The 17,088-nt window shown below is 44.6% G+C and overlaps 1 protein-coding gene across 4 annotated transcripts; it reads left to right on the top strand.

Annotated features, from left to right (window-relative positions):
* The first annotated feature begins 1 nt into the window (after position 1).
* Lrrc51 (leucine rich repeat containing 51) lies at positions 2 to 16,599 on the top strand. 4 transcript variants are annotated; one of them, XM_074084145.1, is made up of 6 exons: positions 2 to 185; positions 6,987 to 7,049; positions 7,799 to 7,932; positions 14,444 to 14,649; positions 15,978 to 16,126; positions 16,426 to 16,599. In XM_074084145.1, exons 3-6 carry the CDS (start codon positions 7,851 to 7,853, stop codon positions 16,532 to 16,534), a joined length of 546 nt encoding a protein of 181 aa, XP_073940246.1. In that variant the 5' UTR covers positions 2 to 185; positions 6,987 to 7,049; positions 7,799 to 7,850; the 3' UTR covers positions 16,535 to 16,599. The 4 variants fall into 4 exon arrangements, with proteins under 4 accessions (XP_073940246.1, XP_073940239.1, XP_073940231.1 ...); XM_074084130.1 differs by having other exon boundaries at positions 13 to 185; positions 6,967 to 7,049; positions 16,378 to 16,599; XM_074084123.1 differs by having other exon boundaries at positions 14 to 185; positions 16,378 to 16,599.
* Positions 16,600 to 17,088: the final 489 nt, after the last annotated feature.

Raw genomic sequence — 17,088 nt, 5'->3', positions numbered from 1 at the left:
ATTTGAGGGTAAAGAAACTACAAATCCCAGCACCGCCCGCGGCCTCGGAGCCCCACCCCGACGGACTACAGGTCCCTGTAGGCATCGCGATGGCTGAGACGTGGTGACGGGGGTGGTTGCCATGGAGTTGCGCTGAGTAACTCTGAAGTACTTCGACGCCAAGGTTGGAGGGGAAGCGACAGCGGGTGAGTTGGACTAGAAAACAGGAAACGCGCTCTAGGGCGCGAGAGCTCTTCGAAGAGAGGAGGGGAGCGGTCCCACAGAAATACCAAGACCTTCCCTAATCCGGGACTCGAGACCTCAGCCTTTACCCTCTCACAGTGAACGAGACCCAATACCCATATGGGATAAGACTGGGTGGAGAGAGGATTTTGGGGGTGCTTACAAACCTCCCAAATACGAATGCTTCAAGTCCCAGACACCCTGGGAGATCCGAAACGCCTTGAGATACGGGAATGGTTTTCCTCTGAGGAACCAAAACCCTCTTCAAAGTAATTATAATTAGATAAAGTTATCACACCCAATTCTGGATAGGTAAGAGGTCTTGAAAGGCACCCTTCCTCTTCCAAGCAGAAAGACCCTTTTTCAGAGTCACCACACACTTAACTAAGGTTTTTGTCTCCAAATTAACCTCTTCTCCCTACACCTCCTCCATGGTTTGCTTCTTGAAACTTTAGAGCTTTACTTTTACAGTCCTCATGACAGGTCTAGTGCATTAGTAATTTACCCCTCTTTTGCAGTCTCTCTTTTTACACTCATGATGGCTCTTAGGAGTCAAGGAGACGTATCTCCATTTCACAGATTGGAAAACTGAAACCCAGAGAGGAGAAGTGACTTGCCCAAGACCACACACCAAATCTGTGGCATAGCTAGAAGTAGATTACAGTTCTCCAAGTTCCAGCCAATTCTCTAGCTTCAACCCACTGCCTCAGTATCTTAAAGAATTGTTCCAAAGGATAGGTTAAACTGTCCCAGGGAAAAGGAGCCTGTATGACCTACTTTGGGTTATTTACACTTCAACCTGAATGAGTTTCAAATCCTTCCAAGTTTTAATGGAGAAAGGGAACTACAGAGACTGAAGACAATGGAAATCAAACATACTTAACCTAAACAGGAAACAGTCTAACTAGTATAGCACCTGAGTTCTGATGCTGCGATGATTTGCTGGTCCTGATTGGTCAATTTACTATCTTAAAGTTCTTCTAGGCTTCCCACCTAACTTTATATTGTTCTTGGGTACTCATCCACACCCCACAATTGTATCTGGATCTCTCCAGGTGGCACAGCCCTTATCTCTCTACTCCAGATCTGTGTAGCCAATTGCCTCTTTGACATTTCCTTCAGGATATCTCAAAGGCAACCCAAATTCAACATTTCTCTGTGCATCCCAACCCTCTCCTCCAAGACTGGATCTCTTCCAACATTCCCATAATGTACACAAGCCAAAAAGTCAAGTTATCCTTAATATCATTTCCATTTCTCATCTGTCAAGAAGTTCTGCCCGCTGCCTAGCAAGCATGAGGCCCTGAGTTCAAACCCCATACCACCTAAAAAAATAAGTAAATAGAACCTTATTCAAGCCAAGTGCTGGTAGCTCATGCCTGTAATCTTAGCTACAAAGGAGGCAGAGATCACGAGTATCATGGTATGAAGCCAACCCCGGCAAATAGTTCCCAAGACCCTATCTCAAAAAGGGCTGGCAGAGTGGCTCAAAGTGAAGGGCCTGAGTTCAAGCCCAAGTATCACAAAAAAAAAAAAAAAAAAAAAGGACTTCACAGAGGGCTGGTGGAGTGTAGACCCTGGGTTCAAACCCCAGCATTGCAAAAAAAAAAAAAGTCCTGTCAGTCAGGTGCCAGTAGCTCAGATTAGCTACTTGGGAGGCTGAGATTGTGAGGATCACAGTTGGAGGCCAGCCTGAGCAAATAGTTTTGAGACTCCATCTCCAAAATAATGAAAGCTGAAGGTGTGGCTCAAGTGGTAGAGTGACTGCTTTGCAAGTGTGAAGCTCTGAGTTCAAACCAAGTCCCACCAAAAAAAAAAAAGTTCTGCCAGCTTTACTTCCTAATGTCCGCTCCTAGCTACCATCACATCCTTCCTGCCATCCCTGCAGTCATTTTGCATGCTAAAGCTAAAATACTCCTTCAAAATGCAAACCTGATATTGTACACTCTCCCAACTGCCATTTAATGTATACTTTGTGGCTTCCTATTGCTTTTAGAATAAAGCAACATCTCAGGATGGCTCCTGCCACCTCTCTAGCCTCCACTCTAACCATACATACCCTCTTTTTTTTTTTTCAGCGCTGGGGTTTGAACTCGACCTACACCATGAGCCATTCCATCAGCCCTTTTTTGTGAAGGGTGTTTTCGAGATAGGGTCTGGCAAACTATTTGCCTGGGCTGGCTTTGAACCATGATCCCCCTGATCTCTACCTCCTGAGTAGCTAGGATTACAAGTATGACCCACTGGCGCTCGGCCACACATACCCTCTTGTCCTCTTCAGTTATATGACCTTCTGCCTGAAATGCTCACCTTTCTTTCTTTCTTTCTTTGTTCATTTTATTTTGGGTGCTAGGGATGGAGCCCAGGACATGGTACATGCTGCACATGCACTGAACCACTGAGCTGAGTCTTGAAGTAAGAACAAGCAAGGCAAGGAGGAAAAACTATATTCCGAGCAGAGGCCCAGAGACAAGTGCAGGGAACTAGTGTGAGTTGTTGGATTTAGCTGAGCTGCACTGGAGGTGAGGATAAACAATGGGAGTAGAGAGGTAGGCAGTATCCAGGTTGAATCTTGGGCTTCCCTTTGGCACCTGGGAATATAATCTCTCAAAATATACTAGATTATGTAGCCGATTTTTGATGGTGTTGTTTGATTTTTCTTCCACACACCCCTACCCCCGTATCCCATAAGCAAAAACCCTCTTTAAATTAAACTGTTGTTCTACCAGATCTTCCCACCTGATTATTGCTCAAAGGCTCCAATGCCAGCAGTCTTGTTGCTACCTGCTTGACAGAGGGCAGAGACAGGCTAACAGCAAATCAAATTCCAATTGTTAGTAACATCCCCAAATGAAACAAATTTCTGTCAACTTGATTGGTTAAATAAATTTAAGTAAATAAAGTATGATTAATACCATGGGACACTCTGCAGCTATCAAAAAGGGTAAGAGCAGCCAGACACGGTGGCTCAAGCCTGAAACCCTAGCCATACAGGAGACAGAAATCTGGAGGACTGTGGTTTGAAGACAGCCTCAGGCAACTGCTTCTCCAGACCCTATCAAAAAACCCATAAAAAAAAAAGGCTGACAGAGTGGCTCAAGCTCAAGAGTGCCTGCCAGCAAGCCTGAACCCGAGTTCAAACCCCAGTACTGCCAAAGAAAAAGAAAGCTTCTGTTTGCTTTCTATTTAGCCTGAACAAGTTATAATGCTGATCACAGCATCACATTGGGGTGGAACTACAAAGTTATAGGGCAAAAAGAATGGATACAGGGGAGACCGTGATTAGGGATCACCAAAGCAATAAATCTAACACAGGACACACTGGTCAGTTTTATCTGGAAAAGAAAGGCTTTATAGAAGAAGGTATGCTAGAGCTGAGTGCTGAAACATGAGAGTGTACAGTAAGTAGGCAGCTGTTACTTGGAACTGCACACAGGCCAGTTTGCCACAATCAATAGAAACCCAGCAGGTCTTTCTGTGCTCATAACAGGATTCTATTATTTGTATCTTGGCCTCATTCCTTTTGGTCAGGCATAGGCCAGCAGGCACTCAACACATGTTTGCAGAATTAAATTGATATCTTACTGTGAATGAGATGTGGAATGAAACAGCTGAACCTGGAGCTAATTGGTCCAAAGAACAGTTTAGCTGTCAACTCTTCCAAAACCGAAATCCTTGTATTGAGCAGTTTCTCATTCATTTATCCCACAAACATTTCCTGAGTGCCTGCTATAAACCAAGTTCTTTGTAGAAATAAGATGATACTATGGCCTGGTGGCATAGCTCAAGTGGTAGAACACTTAGTAAGCATGAGACCCTGGATTCGATCCCCAGTACTGAAAAGAAATGCTACTAGCTCACAACTAGGCTACTACTTTAAAAAAAAAAAATTTTTTTTTTTTTTGGAAGTACTAGTGTTTGAACCCAGGGCCTCACACTTGCTAGGCAGTCACTTTACCACAGGCTACTGTTTAAATGGAGACGGCTAATAACCCTTTCCAACAAGCAAATTTATCCAACTTGGGGCTCCATTTCTAGTGCTAACTGGTTCAGAAGAAGGCATCAGGACACCGTGCAACACAAAATCAGTTCTTAGGAATTGCACAATTTGATTAAAAGTAAAAATCTGCCCTTTTTTTTTTTTTTTGCGGTACGGGCGTTTGAACTCAAGTCTCAGAACCTACACCCTGAGCCACTCCACCAGCCCTTTTTTGTGAAGGTTTTCTTTGAGGTAGGGTCTGGTGAACTATTTGCCTAGGGTTGGCATTGAACCTCAATCCTCCTGATCTCTGCCTCCTGAGTAGCTAGGATTGCAGGTGTGAGCCACCAGTGCCCTGCTTGCCCTTCATTTTAAGCTAAAATCTATGTTTAAATGGTGCAAGAATCTGGTGTTCTAGCCAATGACTTACTTTTTCTTTCCTTTCTCTCTCCCTTCCCTATCCCTTTCTTTTCATTTCTTTTTGGAAAGAGGGTTTTGCTATGTAGCCCAGGCTGGCCTCAAACTTGTGATCCTCCTGCTTCTGCCTCCTAGGCACCAAGATTACAGGAGTGCATCGCCATGCCCAACTCTAGGATTTACTTTGAGGAGTGTATTCAGTCCTACTCACAGTCATCAAACCTGTTGTAGGTACTGAAGTGGGACAAGCTTCTGTCTGAGCTAGGTTCCTCTAATTCTATGGAAGAATAATGTGAGGGTTGGGGTTTTAGCTCAGTAGTAGAGCACTTGCCTAGCATGTGCAAATCCATGGGTTTGATCCCCAGCACCACAAAAGAAAGGAAAAAAAAAATGTTCTTTGTTGACTGCTTGTAGGTTTTGTTAAACCAAATTATTTTAGTAAGTTAATCTAGCACATCTGAGAAAGCACGTCAGTTGGTTAGGACAATAAGAGCTTCTACCATGTTGTCCATGCAAGCTGCATTCTTCTGCTGCTCAAAGGATCTTCATTCTGTCATTGTCAGCTTCAGATCTTTCTTTTTTTGTTTTTGTTTTTGAAACAGACTCTTGCTACATAGCCCAGGCTGGCCCAGTACTTACAATCCTCCTGCCTAGGCCTCCCAGGTGCTGGAATTACAGGTGTGCACTACCACACCCTGCACCAGGTCCCTCTCTTTTTCCCCTGGCAGTGCTGGGGATTGAACCCTTGTCTTGCACATGCAAGGCAAGTGCTCTACCACTGAGCTAGATCCCCAGCCAACCTGGCTTTTTTTGAAAAAGTGGGACTGGGGTTTAGGGCTTCACACTCGGAAAGAAGGCACTCTACCACTATAGCCACACCTCCAGCCCAAGACTGTTACTTTTGAGAACAAGTCATTCCCTTTCTAACTCTCTAAACTCTATTCTTTCATATGATGAATCACTAGTAAAGGAATTTACATGAACTGTATTGATAAAACCTAAAGCCTAAATTGAACTGAAATCAAGTCCTTGGTTATGTTTGTTTTGAGGCAGGGACTTGCTACGTAGCCCATGCAGGCCTTAAACTCATGATTTCCTGCTTTAGCCTCCCAAGTGGTAGAATTACAAGTGTGCGCCAACACGCCCATCTGGTCCTTGTTTTCTTTTTTAATGGGACTGAAGTTTGTATTCAGGGCTTTGCACTTGCAAAGCAGGCACTCTACTGTTTATGTCACACCTTCAATCCATTTTTCTCTGGTTATTTTGGAAATGACATCTTGCAAATTATTTGCCCAGGCTGGCCTCAAACTGCAATTCTCTTGATCTCAGCCTCCCAAGTAGGTAGAATTTCACATGAGAGTCACCTGCTTGGCTGATCCTAGGCTTTTAACAGAAATTTTAAGAGTGTTTGCTGGGCATGGTGGTACATAGCTGTAATTCCAGCACTTAGGAGGCTGAGGCAGGAGGATCATGAGTTCAAGGCCTGCCTGAGCTACATAGTGAGACACTCCCCTCAAGAGACTATTTGTCAATTGCACTGTCTCTACATACAGACTAATTTCTTCTTTTAACTCAGTGATGAGAATTACATATCCCAGGGTTGCCCTTTTTTGCTTAAGCTGGCAGGAATGTCAGAGCTAAATGTAGGCATAGATTCCTGAAGACCCTGATACATCTCTTCCTTTAATCTAGTTTCTGATTTTTCTCTTCCACTTTTAATTTTCTGTACCTGCACTGTCCAGTAGGGTAGCCATTAGTCACGTGTGACAGCTAAGCACTTTACAGGTAGCTAGTCCAATACCGGATGGGCTGTAAGTGTAAAATATCTCAGTAATTTATAATATTGATTTCAGGTTGAATATTTTACATATATTGGATTAAATATTAACTTCACCATTTACTTATTATGGCTCCTAGCAATTTTTTATTACATATGTCAAAAAATTACAAATGAGGCTTGCATTTGTGACTTGCATTATATCTCCATTGGACACATTGTTCTACAAAGTCATCCTGCTTTAATGGGTGTTGTCATAGTAAACCTCCTTTTGGAAAGCAGGTAAAGTAATAATGCAGAAGAGGTGACAGCAGTAGACAGAGTGAGAGAAGAAGTTTGACTAGAACATGTCCTTCTCTGTGTCTGTTTCTATGATTCACAAGGGGTGAAATGTGTTTTCAGTTCCCTTCATCCCAGGTGAGTAGTGTTCCATGACCGTCTGCAGACTCCAGGAAAAAACCTGTTCTTGCTTTACTTTACTGTCACTAACATATTGAAAGGATCTGATGGAATGACAATTCACAACACATTACAAATGACTGATAACAACTTTATGTTCACCCCTCGTAAGGGGTATTTCCATTTTAACAGGGAACAATCCCTGAACCCAAAGGAATGAATCCCTAATGGTGGAGTTTCAGGCATCAGTGACAGGTGAGTGAGAGGTAGACTTTGGCTTTCTGTATTTATATATTTGTCTACATTAACCTGTGACTGGAAGTAGGGTTTTTAGGTAGAGAGGTAGTGGGGCTGATGGACAAGATGAACAGAGATGGTATCAAATCCCCAGTTGGGTCAGACTACAAAGGGCTCTCAAACATCAACCAGATTCAGTGCAGACCCAAGGGTTTGTTAAGCAACAGAATAGCCAGCTGATGTAACCAGAGGGTAGGCATCAAGACAGTCTCCATGGTAACTACTATGAGTAGTAGAAAGGCTCTTTACAGTAGGATTCAGGAGACTATGATTGCAGTCCACAACTGACTCGGCTTAACACTGGGCAAGTCCTTTACCCTTGGGTGTCAGTTTCTTCATCTGGGAAATAGGAATGGATGCTGTAACTGGGCATGATGGTGCACACCTGTAATCCTGGCACATGAGAGGCTGAGTCAGGAGGATTAAGAGTTTGAGGCCAGCCTATGCTACATAGCAAGACCCAAAACAAAACAACAGAAAAACAAGAAATGGGTGCCTTAACTATGAAATAAGTTCTATGGGTTGTGAAGGTGCTCTGAGAAGTAGGAAGTACCCCAAAAATGCAGACTAGTGATCAATATCGTTAAATGGAAATGGCAGCTATGCAAACCTAGAGTTGTAGAGGGTAGAAAGCAGGGGTGGAGGGCTATGGGGAAATCTGAGGGTGGATACCCCTTGTAAAACACCCATGCTTCTCTGTCTCCCAGGCTGAACACGGACTCCTAGGGCCCATGCTTGCACCTGATGATGGCCTGAACTATGAGCAAACTGGACTATATGAACACTTCAGTGCAGGAGCCCCCTCTTGACTACTCCTTCAGAAGCATCCATGTCATCCAAGGTCAGCCCACAGAGCATACCACTCCACTCACCATGGCAGCAGGCCCAGTGTGGTTCCTAGGGAGAAAGCAGTCTTCTACTTAAAAGCCTGAAGAGATTCTTCCCATACATTTGTTGTCTTTGGGGGAGGAGTGGGGAGTGTGAGTTGGTTTTGTTTTTGCAGTGCTGACTAGTGAACCCAAGCCCTTGTGAATGCTGAGCAACTGCTCTACCATTGAGCTATAGCCCCAGCTGGAAGACTTTTTTTTTTTTTTTTTTTTTAAAGTGGTACATCTGAAGGAAACCAGGGGCCTTTCAGGGTAACTGACCGTCTTCAAATGAAGTCAGGCTACTACAGGAAAATCAGGTAGCAGAAAACAAGGAAACTGCCAGGCACCAGTGGATCACTCCTGTAATCATAGCTACTCAGGAGGCAGAGATCCAGAAGACTGCAGTTGGACACTAGCCCAGGCAAATAGTTGGCAGGACCCTATATCAAAAAAAATCCATCACAAAAAAGGGCTGGTGGAGTGATTCAGGATGTAGGCCCTGAGTTCAAACCCCAGTACTGCCAAAAAAAAAACCCAAACAGGGAAACTTTCAGCCAATAGTTTTATTTTCCTATTTTTACCTGAAAAGAGGAAGAAACTAGTGAGAAGAAAACACAGGCTACTGCAGAGTTCCAGCAAGTAGGCAGAAACCTATCTCTATCTGGGAACACAATATTCTGATCACTGGTGAAACATTAGGGGCCTTTAGCTGGGTGCTGATGATTCACATCTGTAATCCTAGCTATTCTGGAGGTAAATATCAGGAGGATTACAGTTGGAGGCCAGCCTGGGCAAAAAGTTCACTAGACCCCCCATCTCAACAGAAAAATCTGGGCATGCTGTCGTCCCAGCTACTGTGGTAGACATAAATAGGAGGATCATGGTGCAGGCCAGCACGGGCAAAAAGCAAAACTCCATCTCAAAGATAACCAGAGCAGGTGGGCACCAGAGGATTATAGGCACCCATAAGCCTAGCTACTTGGGAAGCTGAGACCGGGGGGATCATAGTTTGAGGACAGGCTAGGCAAATAGTTTAAGAGACCCCGTCTCCAAAATAACCATAGAAAAATAAGCTGGAGGGGTGGCTCAAGCAGTAAAGTGCCTGTGTTGCAAACACGAAGCCCTGAGTTCAAACCCCAGTTCCAACAACAAATAATAATAGTAATAAAAATTAACCAGAACAAAAAGTGCTAGGGGCTTGAGTTAAGCAGTAGAGCACCTTCCAGGCAAACTCAAAACCCTAAGTTCAAACCCTAGTACCACCAAAATGAAAACAAGAAACATGAGGGGTCTTATTATCAACTAACTACAGTGTTCCAGTTTAAATATTATTGACCAATTTCTTACATTCATTCCAGCCATATCCACATTTACTTCCATCATCACCCACACTTGCTTCAGGTTCTAGCACTGCCCAACTCATTCCCATTTTACCATTCAATGTCTTTGTAAGTAGGCAGCTAGCACCCTTCAGGAAGAGATGTAGGGTATCTCTGAGAGTATCATATTCTCAAGGAGTTGGGTTTTTTCTAGGTTCTGCTTTCCCTGCCTTTGGTTACTGTCCTTATGAAACACATGTTCACACCCACCATCTCTGCCAGGCAGCTAGTAGCCACTTGTAAGCTTAGGAATAGTACTAGTCTTGACTTGGATTTATGGCATTACTTGAATTAGCATCAGCCGATGCTACTGCCTGTCTGTTTCCTCTCCACCTGTGAGCTTTATTGTGCTCTGCATCACTTCTGATTGATACAATCCATGTTTCACAGGATTTTAGTTACAGTAATAGCTTGTGCAAGATAGCTGTATGGAGGGGGATATGGCTCTTATCATGGGAATTCCCAACTCTGGAGAAGGGAACACAGTTCTGTCCTCTGTGGAGTCTTCTGAATGAGGGGAGACACAAGCTACCACTACCATGGGTATCAGCACAAACAATCCACACAGATGCACTCATTCAATAGCTCACATACTTCATTCAATAATTCAAAATTTACTGAGCATCTACTATTTATTAAGCAATTCATATGTGCATATGTGTGTGTGTGTCTGTATATGTCTGTATACATATATGCCTGGCATTGTGCTCCTTGCTGTGTGTTAAAGGGTGGTGAGGAAGAAGCATATCAAAGCCCCCAAAGGCCAGAGTCCCTTGAGGTTCCCCAGAGCTTCAGAAACATTTTAAGTAGGGGTAAAGGACAGGCTAGAGTTGGGGGTACTTGGGACACTATTTGCTGAATTAGTAAAAATAGATTATAGAATCTGAAATGGCAGTGACTTTTTGATATTGCAGAAGCTTGGAATGCCATCAAGCATAGGCTTCCATCCTGCCCAACCTTTACTTCCTCTCCTCTCCAGTGCAGGTCAGGCAGCATCCACCAGATGGCTCTCCGCCTTAGTCCTGGAATTAGCAGCACCCACAGTTGGGGCTTTTGGTGGCAGAAGGTTACTGGAGCAGGGTACTGCTGCTCAGGAATAGACTCCTAATCCTGCTTCCCTCCTTCCAACTCCTGAAGACCTCAAGTGAAATAATTTAAGATGAATAAAAATTAGGGTGAAGGTTGGTGTAGTTAGTGGCTCACACCTGTAATTGCAGCTTCTAGGGTGGTGGAAATTGGGAGGATTGCAGTTTGAGGACAGCCTGGGCAGAAAGTGAGACCACATCTCAATAAGAGGAAGATTGAGGTTTGAGGCCAGGCTTGAGCAAAAACTTGAGACCCTACCTGAAAAATTAATCAAAAAAGGAATGGAGGCATGGCTTAAGTGATAGAGTATCTTTCTAGCAAGAGCCTCTAAATTCAATCCCCACTACCACCAAAAAAAAAAAAAAAAATATATATATATATATATATATACATATATATATATATATACACAAAACAAAAAGAAACAAAATAACTCTACATGAACCAGCACCCAGTCTGATAAAGCAGAAGCCCAGGGAATGCCTCCCAAACACTGAGGATGCCACTGGATGGAGATGCCTGAAATTCGAGGCTGCCCGTAGCTGCTGTTACCAAAGGTGGAGTGAAGTATCCAGACTGCTACAGGTTCCTGGTCTCCTCAGATTTCACCAAGGCACCATGTTACTTGAGGATCTAGTAAAGCTTTCTTGTTAAAAGTAAGCCAAGGCAGGTCTGGAAACTGGACCACAAGTATCAACATTTACAGAACTGGAAGGTATTAATTCCAGGCATTCCTAGGAATGCTGTGATCCTGTCTTCCTCTCTCTCAAGGGCTGTATGCAACTTTTTCCACGTGTAGCCAGAAGGCAGGAGTCAGTTTGATAGGAAGAACTTCTTGTGTCATCTATCAACCCCGTAATAGAAGGGGATGGTAATGTGTACAGGAACAAATTCCCTTAGCACTACGTTTGTGAGTACAGGTTAGAGGTAAGGCTGGTCCCAGTGGCTCATGTCCGTAATCCTACTGTTCAGGAGACAGAGATCAGGAGGATTGGGGATTGAAGCCAGCCCAGGCAAATAGTTCCTGAGACCCTATCTCGAAAAAGCCCTTCACAAAAAAGGGCTGGTGGAGTGGTTCAAGTAGTAAGGGTGCCTGCCTAGCAAGTGTGAAACCCTGAGTTGAAACCACAGTGCCACCAAAAATAAATAAAAAATTAAAAAGTAGTAATGATGCTGGGATTACACATCTCCTTAGCCAAACTTTCTGAGGTGGGTGTTTAAGCTACCTGTTTGTATTTCTTTACCTTCTATTCACTCTAGAACTCACTCCAGTCTCATTTCTACCCCCCAGGCCCTTGCCAAGGTTACTAGAGACCTTTATTTTTAGAAGTCCTGAGGTTTGAACTCAGGGCCTTGCGCTTGCTAAACTGATGCTCTACCACTTGAGCCATGCCACCAGCCCCCAGGTTCTTCTGAGTTGTCAAAATTAGACCCTAATTTTTTTTTTTTTAACGGTACCTGGGCTTGAACTCAGGGCCTACACTTTGAGCCACTCTACCAGCCCTTTTTGTGTTAGGTATTTTTGAGATAGGGTCTCTGAAACTATTTGCCTGGGCTGGCTTTGAACTGCAACCCCCCTGATCTCTGCCTCCTGAGTATAGCTAGGATTACAGGAGTGAGCTCTAGACCCTAATTTTTATTCCTCTAATAATTTCATATGAGGGCTTCAAGAGGTATGGGGAGGGAGGCATGATCTTCTGCCACCCCTTTCGCTGGAATTTACTCTTCCTGTCAACCCCCTGAACATCTTTTAAGGTGTCTTCTCCTGGTTTTCCCTGTCCTTCCCTAATTAACTTTTAAAATGTACTCCCCTAAGCAGGGAACACGTGGCTCATACCTGTAAACCTAGCTACTTGGGAGGCAGAGATCAGGAAGATTGCAGTTTGAAGCTAGCCCTGGGCAAATAGTTCTCAAGACCTGATCTCAAAAAATACCCAACAGGGCTAGCAGAGTGGCTCAAGGGGTAAAAGCACCTGTCTAGCAAGCAAGAAAGCCAAGATCAAACCCCAGTGCCGCCATAAATAAATAAATAAATAAATAACCTAATATAAAAAAGGGGGCTGATGAGTGGCTCAAGTGCATTCAAACCCCAGTACTGCCCCCTCCCAAAAAAAGGACTCCCCTAGCTGGGCCTGTAATCCTATAATCCTAGCTACTTGGAAGGCTGAGATCTGCAGAATCACAGTTTCAGACCAGCCCAGCAAATAGCTCGCAAGACCCCATCTCCAAAATAACCAGAACAAAATATTTCTAACGGTAGTGTCTGCTTTGCAAGTGTGAAGCCAAGTTAAACTCCATGCCCACCAAAAATAAATTTTAACTCCCTTTCCTCTCTATTCTCCCTCTCCCTAGTTTGTATACCCTATACTAATAATTCTCGTCTGTCTCCTGAGCTTCTATACTGCTTTGTTCTACAGTAACCTCAAACACACCAAAGCCAAGCCTGAACTCATCACCTCTCCAACCCAACCAGTCTCTTTCATCTTTTTTTTTTTTCTCCCAAATACAGGGGTTTGAACTCAGGGCCTCAAAATAAGCAGGTGCTTCTACCCCTTAAGCCACTTCACCAACCCTTTTCTGTGTTGAGTATTTTCAAGGTAGGATTTCTCCTATTTGCCCTGATTGGCCTCAAACCGAGCTCTTCCTGATGTCTGCCTCCTGAGTAGCTAGGATTACAGGCATGAGCTGTGGCACCTGGCCTCCCTTTGTAATTTTTTTTTTCTGTAGTGGGGTTTGAACTCAGGGCCTACACCTTAAACCACTCCACCAGCCTTTTTATGTGCAGGGTTTTTTCAAGATAGGGTCCCACGAACTGTTTGCCCAGGCTTTGAACCGCAATCCTCCTGATCTCTGCCTTCTGAGTAACTAGGATTATAGGCATGAGCCACCAGCACCTGGATGTAATTCTTGATTAGCTGACAGAACTGGCATCCAGTCAGTCACCCAAACAGAAAACTGGGCAACATCCAGTTTGAATATTCTTCTACCTTTACATCTAGTCAACCAAGTCTTAATGATTGTCCCTTTCATCTCTTGCTTGGACGCTGAAATGACCAAACTGATCTTTTGGTCCCACCCATCCCATAAAATCTGTATTTCACACAGAAGCTTCAAAGTGATGCTTCAGGTGAAAATTTTTATTCATCTACTTTGAACACTCCAGTGGTTTCCCATGATCCACAAGACAACTCAAGATGCTATCCTGGCTTTTAAGTCTTATAACTGGCTCTTATCTCCTTTTCCCTCCTTGCCTACCTTGTGCAGTGGACACATGCACACATACTCCATGCTGTTCTGTGCCTCTATGCCTTTGCTCATGCTGTCCCCATCCTTCCTATCCTTGCCTGCTTAACACTTCCTAATCCACTGAAATCCAACTCAGGCTTCAACTCCCCTGAGAAATAACCTGAGTTCTGTGACTGGGCTAGGAGGAGGCCCTCTTCCCTGCTGTCATGACTACCAACTATCACATAGTAGTTATCACACTATATTGCCAGTTTGTTTCCATCTTGTCCACATGAGCTTCTCCAAGACCCTATTGAGATTTTGGAGCCTGACGCAGACTCTTCTTTTATTCACCACTGGTGAATAATGCATCTGGTCACCTTCGTCTGGAGGTATTTGCACTTCAAGGTGTGTTCCACTGAAATGAATTCTATACACCTGTAGAGTGTATAATTCTAGATTTCATGCTGTTATTTTGATTCAAGCCCAATAACTCTGGTTCTTATTTTCCTCATCTTTAAAATGGGAGTGGGTTTGTCCCACCCCTAGCACCCATGATACAATACACACGGAAAGACAACCTGAACTTGAAAGCCAAGAGTTTGCAATGTTAAGTTTTTGGCCCTTAGTCCAAACTTACTCTGAATGCTGAAGCCTCTGGGACAAGGTGGCACTAGACTCAAGCACAATGCTATGGCTCCTGCAGTCGGCATCCTCCCAGCTCTGTTCTTTCCTACTCTATTACAAAGTCGGAAAAGCAGTCAATATACCTAAGCCTCACTTTGTCTCACAGATCTGGTAAGTGAGGAACCAAGGACAGGGTTACGACCAGTGAAGCATGCAAAGTCAGGAAAGTCACTGACCCAGTCCCTGTGGCTGAACAACAATGTCCTCAGTGACCTCAAAGACTTCAACCAGGTGGTTTCACAGCTGCTGGAGCACCCTCAGAACCTGGCCTGGATTGACCTATCCTTCAATGACCTGACTTCTATTGACCCTGTGAGTTCCTAGCCCTATAAGTTCACTCAAGTGTGTGTTGGGGGGGGTGTGGGGGGCGGGGGGGTGGCGAGGAGGGTGCTGAATCCATTTTGTCCAGCAAGAAGCAGAGATGCTGCATGGAATAGTTCAAAGCACATAGCTATAGGATCACACAGATGTAAGTTTAAATCCTGGGTAACTTAACTGTGTGACTTTAGGAAAGCCACATAATCTCAAACCTCAGCCTTCTGTCTGAAAAATGGGGATATGCCAGCATCATAAAAGTTGTCTAAGGATTGTATGAATACATATGAGCACCAACCAGCATTATCAGTGGCTAAGCAAAATTGTAGCTATCGTTACTGGGCACCTACTGGGTCTTGTGCTGAGTTCTGAGGAGGAAAAGGTAGGTAGAAAAACATAGCACTTACTAACTTCAAACTCCAGCTCAAACCTTAAGAACTATAATGTGGCCCCTTCTTGTCTAGGATCCCCGTTAGAGGGGAAGGGGCTGCAGCATGACTTGAGGACTACTGTTGTCTGTTCTAGTATAGTGATTTTTTTTTTTTTGGCAACACTGGAGTTTGAACTCAGGGCCTCATGCTTGCTAGGGAGGCACCCTACCACTTGAGCCACTTCACCAGCCCTCAATTTGGTATCTTTTTTTTTTTTTTTTTGCGGTACTGGGTTTTGAACTCAGAGCCTCATGCTTGATGGGCAGATGCTCTTATTGCTTGAGCTACTCTGCCAGCCCAGTCAATTTAATATCTTAAAAGCTTCTCTTAGCTGGCACTAGTGACTCATGCCTATAATCCTACTTGGGAGGCAGAGACCAGGAGGATCGAGGTTCAAAGCCAGCCCAGGCTAATAGTTCACAAGACCCTAGCTCAGAAAAACCCATCACAAAAAAGGGCTGGTGGAGTGGCTCAAGGTGTAGGCCCTGAGTTCAAATCCTAGTACCAAAAAAAAGGCTTCCCCTTCTCTTATGTGCTTTAGCATGATAGTATGTATTCCCTTCTCCTGCTGATAGAATCTTGGGTCACCAAAGTTAGGATGGTCTTCACCTCAGTAAGGGGAAACAAGTGCGGCTCACGGAGAGGTGTCACCTGACCAGTCAATGGCAATGTTGTGACCTGGGGCCCGCATCTCCTTCCCCTTGGATCACAGCTCTAATTCAGTGTGATGCTCCTGTATCCCTTAAAAGATAAATGAAAGCAGGTTAGAGTATGGCTGTGAGGGCTGGAGAAGAGGGCGAGTTCCCCAAACGCTTCCTTCTCTGCCAGCAGGTCAGTCCTGAGCAGAGATCTAGGGTCCTATCCAGCCTGGTTTTTGGCTCCCTCCCCCAACAGGTCCTAACAACATTCTTCAATCTGAGTGTCCTCTATCTTCATGGTAACAGCATTCAGCGCCTTGGGGAGGTGAATAAGCTAGCTGTCCTCCCTCGGCTCCGGAGCTTGACACTCCATGGGAACCCAATAGAGGAAGAGAAGGGGTATAGGTAAGTATCCTGTCCCTATAGCTGGAGTCCACCTGGGCTCCCCTAAGGGACAAGGGGAGGAGAGACAAGAAATTCTGAGAAGGGGTCCTTTTAGCATTTCCCTTTCTAGCAGTCAGGATGAACCAAGTCTCCCCTAAGCCATACTCATGTCCCTCCATTCATAATCAGGGGAGATAGAAGCAACTGATGGAAGGGGGGGGTTGGGATTCTGGTGGGTGGGGGCTGGCCCCCAGCCCGAGTCTTCCCTACAGGCAATATGTGCTGTGCACCCTGCCCCGTATCACCACATTCGACTTCAGTGGGATCACCAAAGCAGACCGTACCACAGCTGAAGTCTGGAAACGCATGAACATCAAGCCCAAGAAGCCTCAGTTCAAGCAGGATACTCTGAGATTCCCAGGACCTTAGCAGTCCTTATAGCCTGAGGATAGTCAGCTTGATATGACAATAAACGATTTGAGCTGTTCAGCAGATTGGAAGTCGCTTGTACCTTATTGAGATGTCCTCCATTTGCTTGCTGGCCTAGGACTCAGGAGCTCTGGATTTACCACATTGCCTTGGGAAACTTATCTAGCCTCTCTGGACCCCTTTGTACTCTTCATCTTAGATTCATGGGATTAGAGGTCAGAAATTTCTAAATTCTTCGGAGATTGCCAGGGTCTGTGGAGCTGCCTAGAGGCACCCAGAAGATGGGCCCATTCAATTGACTTCAGTCACATCAGAGTAACTCCACTCTCATGTTTTGTATGTTGGGATTCTACTTAAGATTTCATTCTTCTTAAAAACGTTTGCTTGCTGACTCCGTATCAAGTGTCCCCAGCAAAACATGGGTGGTTTCCCTTCACCCCCCCATGGCTCTTGGTAATTCCAGTGAGTCTGAGGCAGAGTCCCCAACAGTTGCCTCAGATTCAAATCTGTTCAGCTTTGATAGTGTTCCCGTTATTAGAAGGGACAAGAACAAT

Source organism: Castor canadensis, chromosome 1, assembly GCF_047511655.1.
Source record: "Castor canadensis chromosome 1, mCasCan1.hap1v2, whole genome shotgun sequence".
NCBI lineage: Eukaryota > Metazoa > Chordata > Mammalia > Rodentia > Castoridae > Castor > Castor canadensis.
Note: the sequence above shows the minus strand (reverse complement) of the source record. Positions and strands in the feature narration are given on the sequence as shown.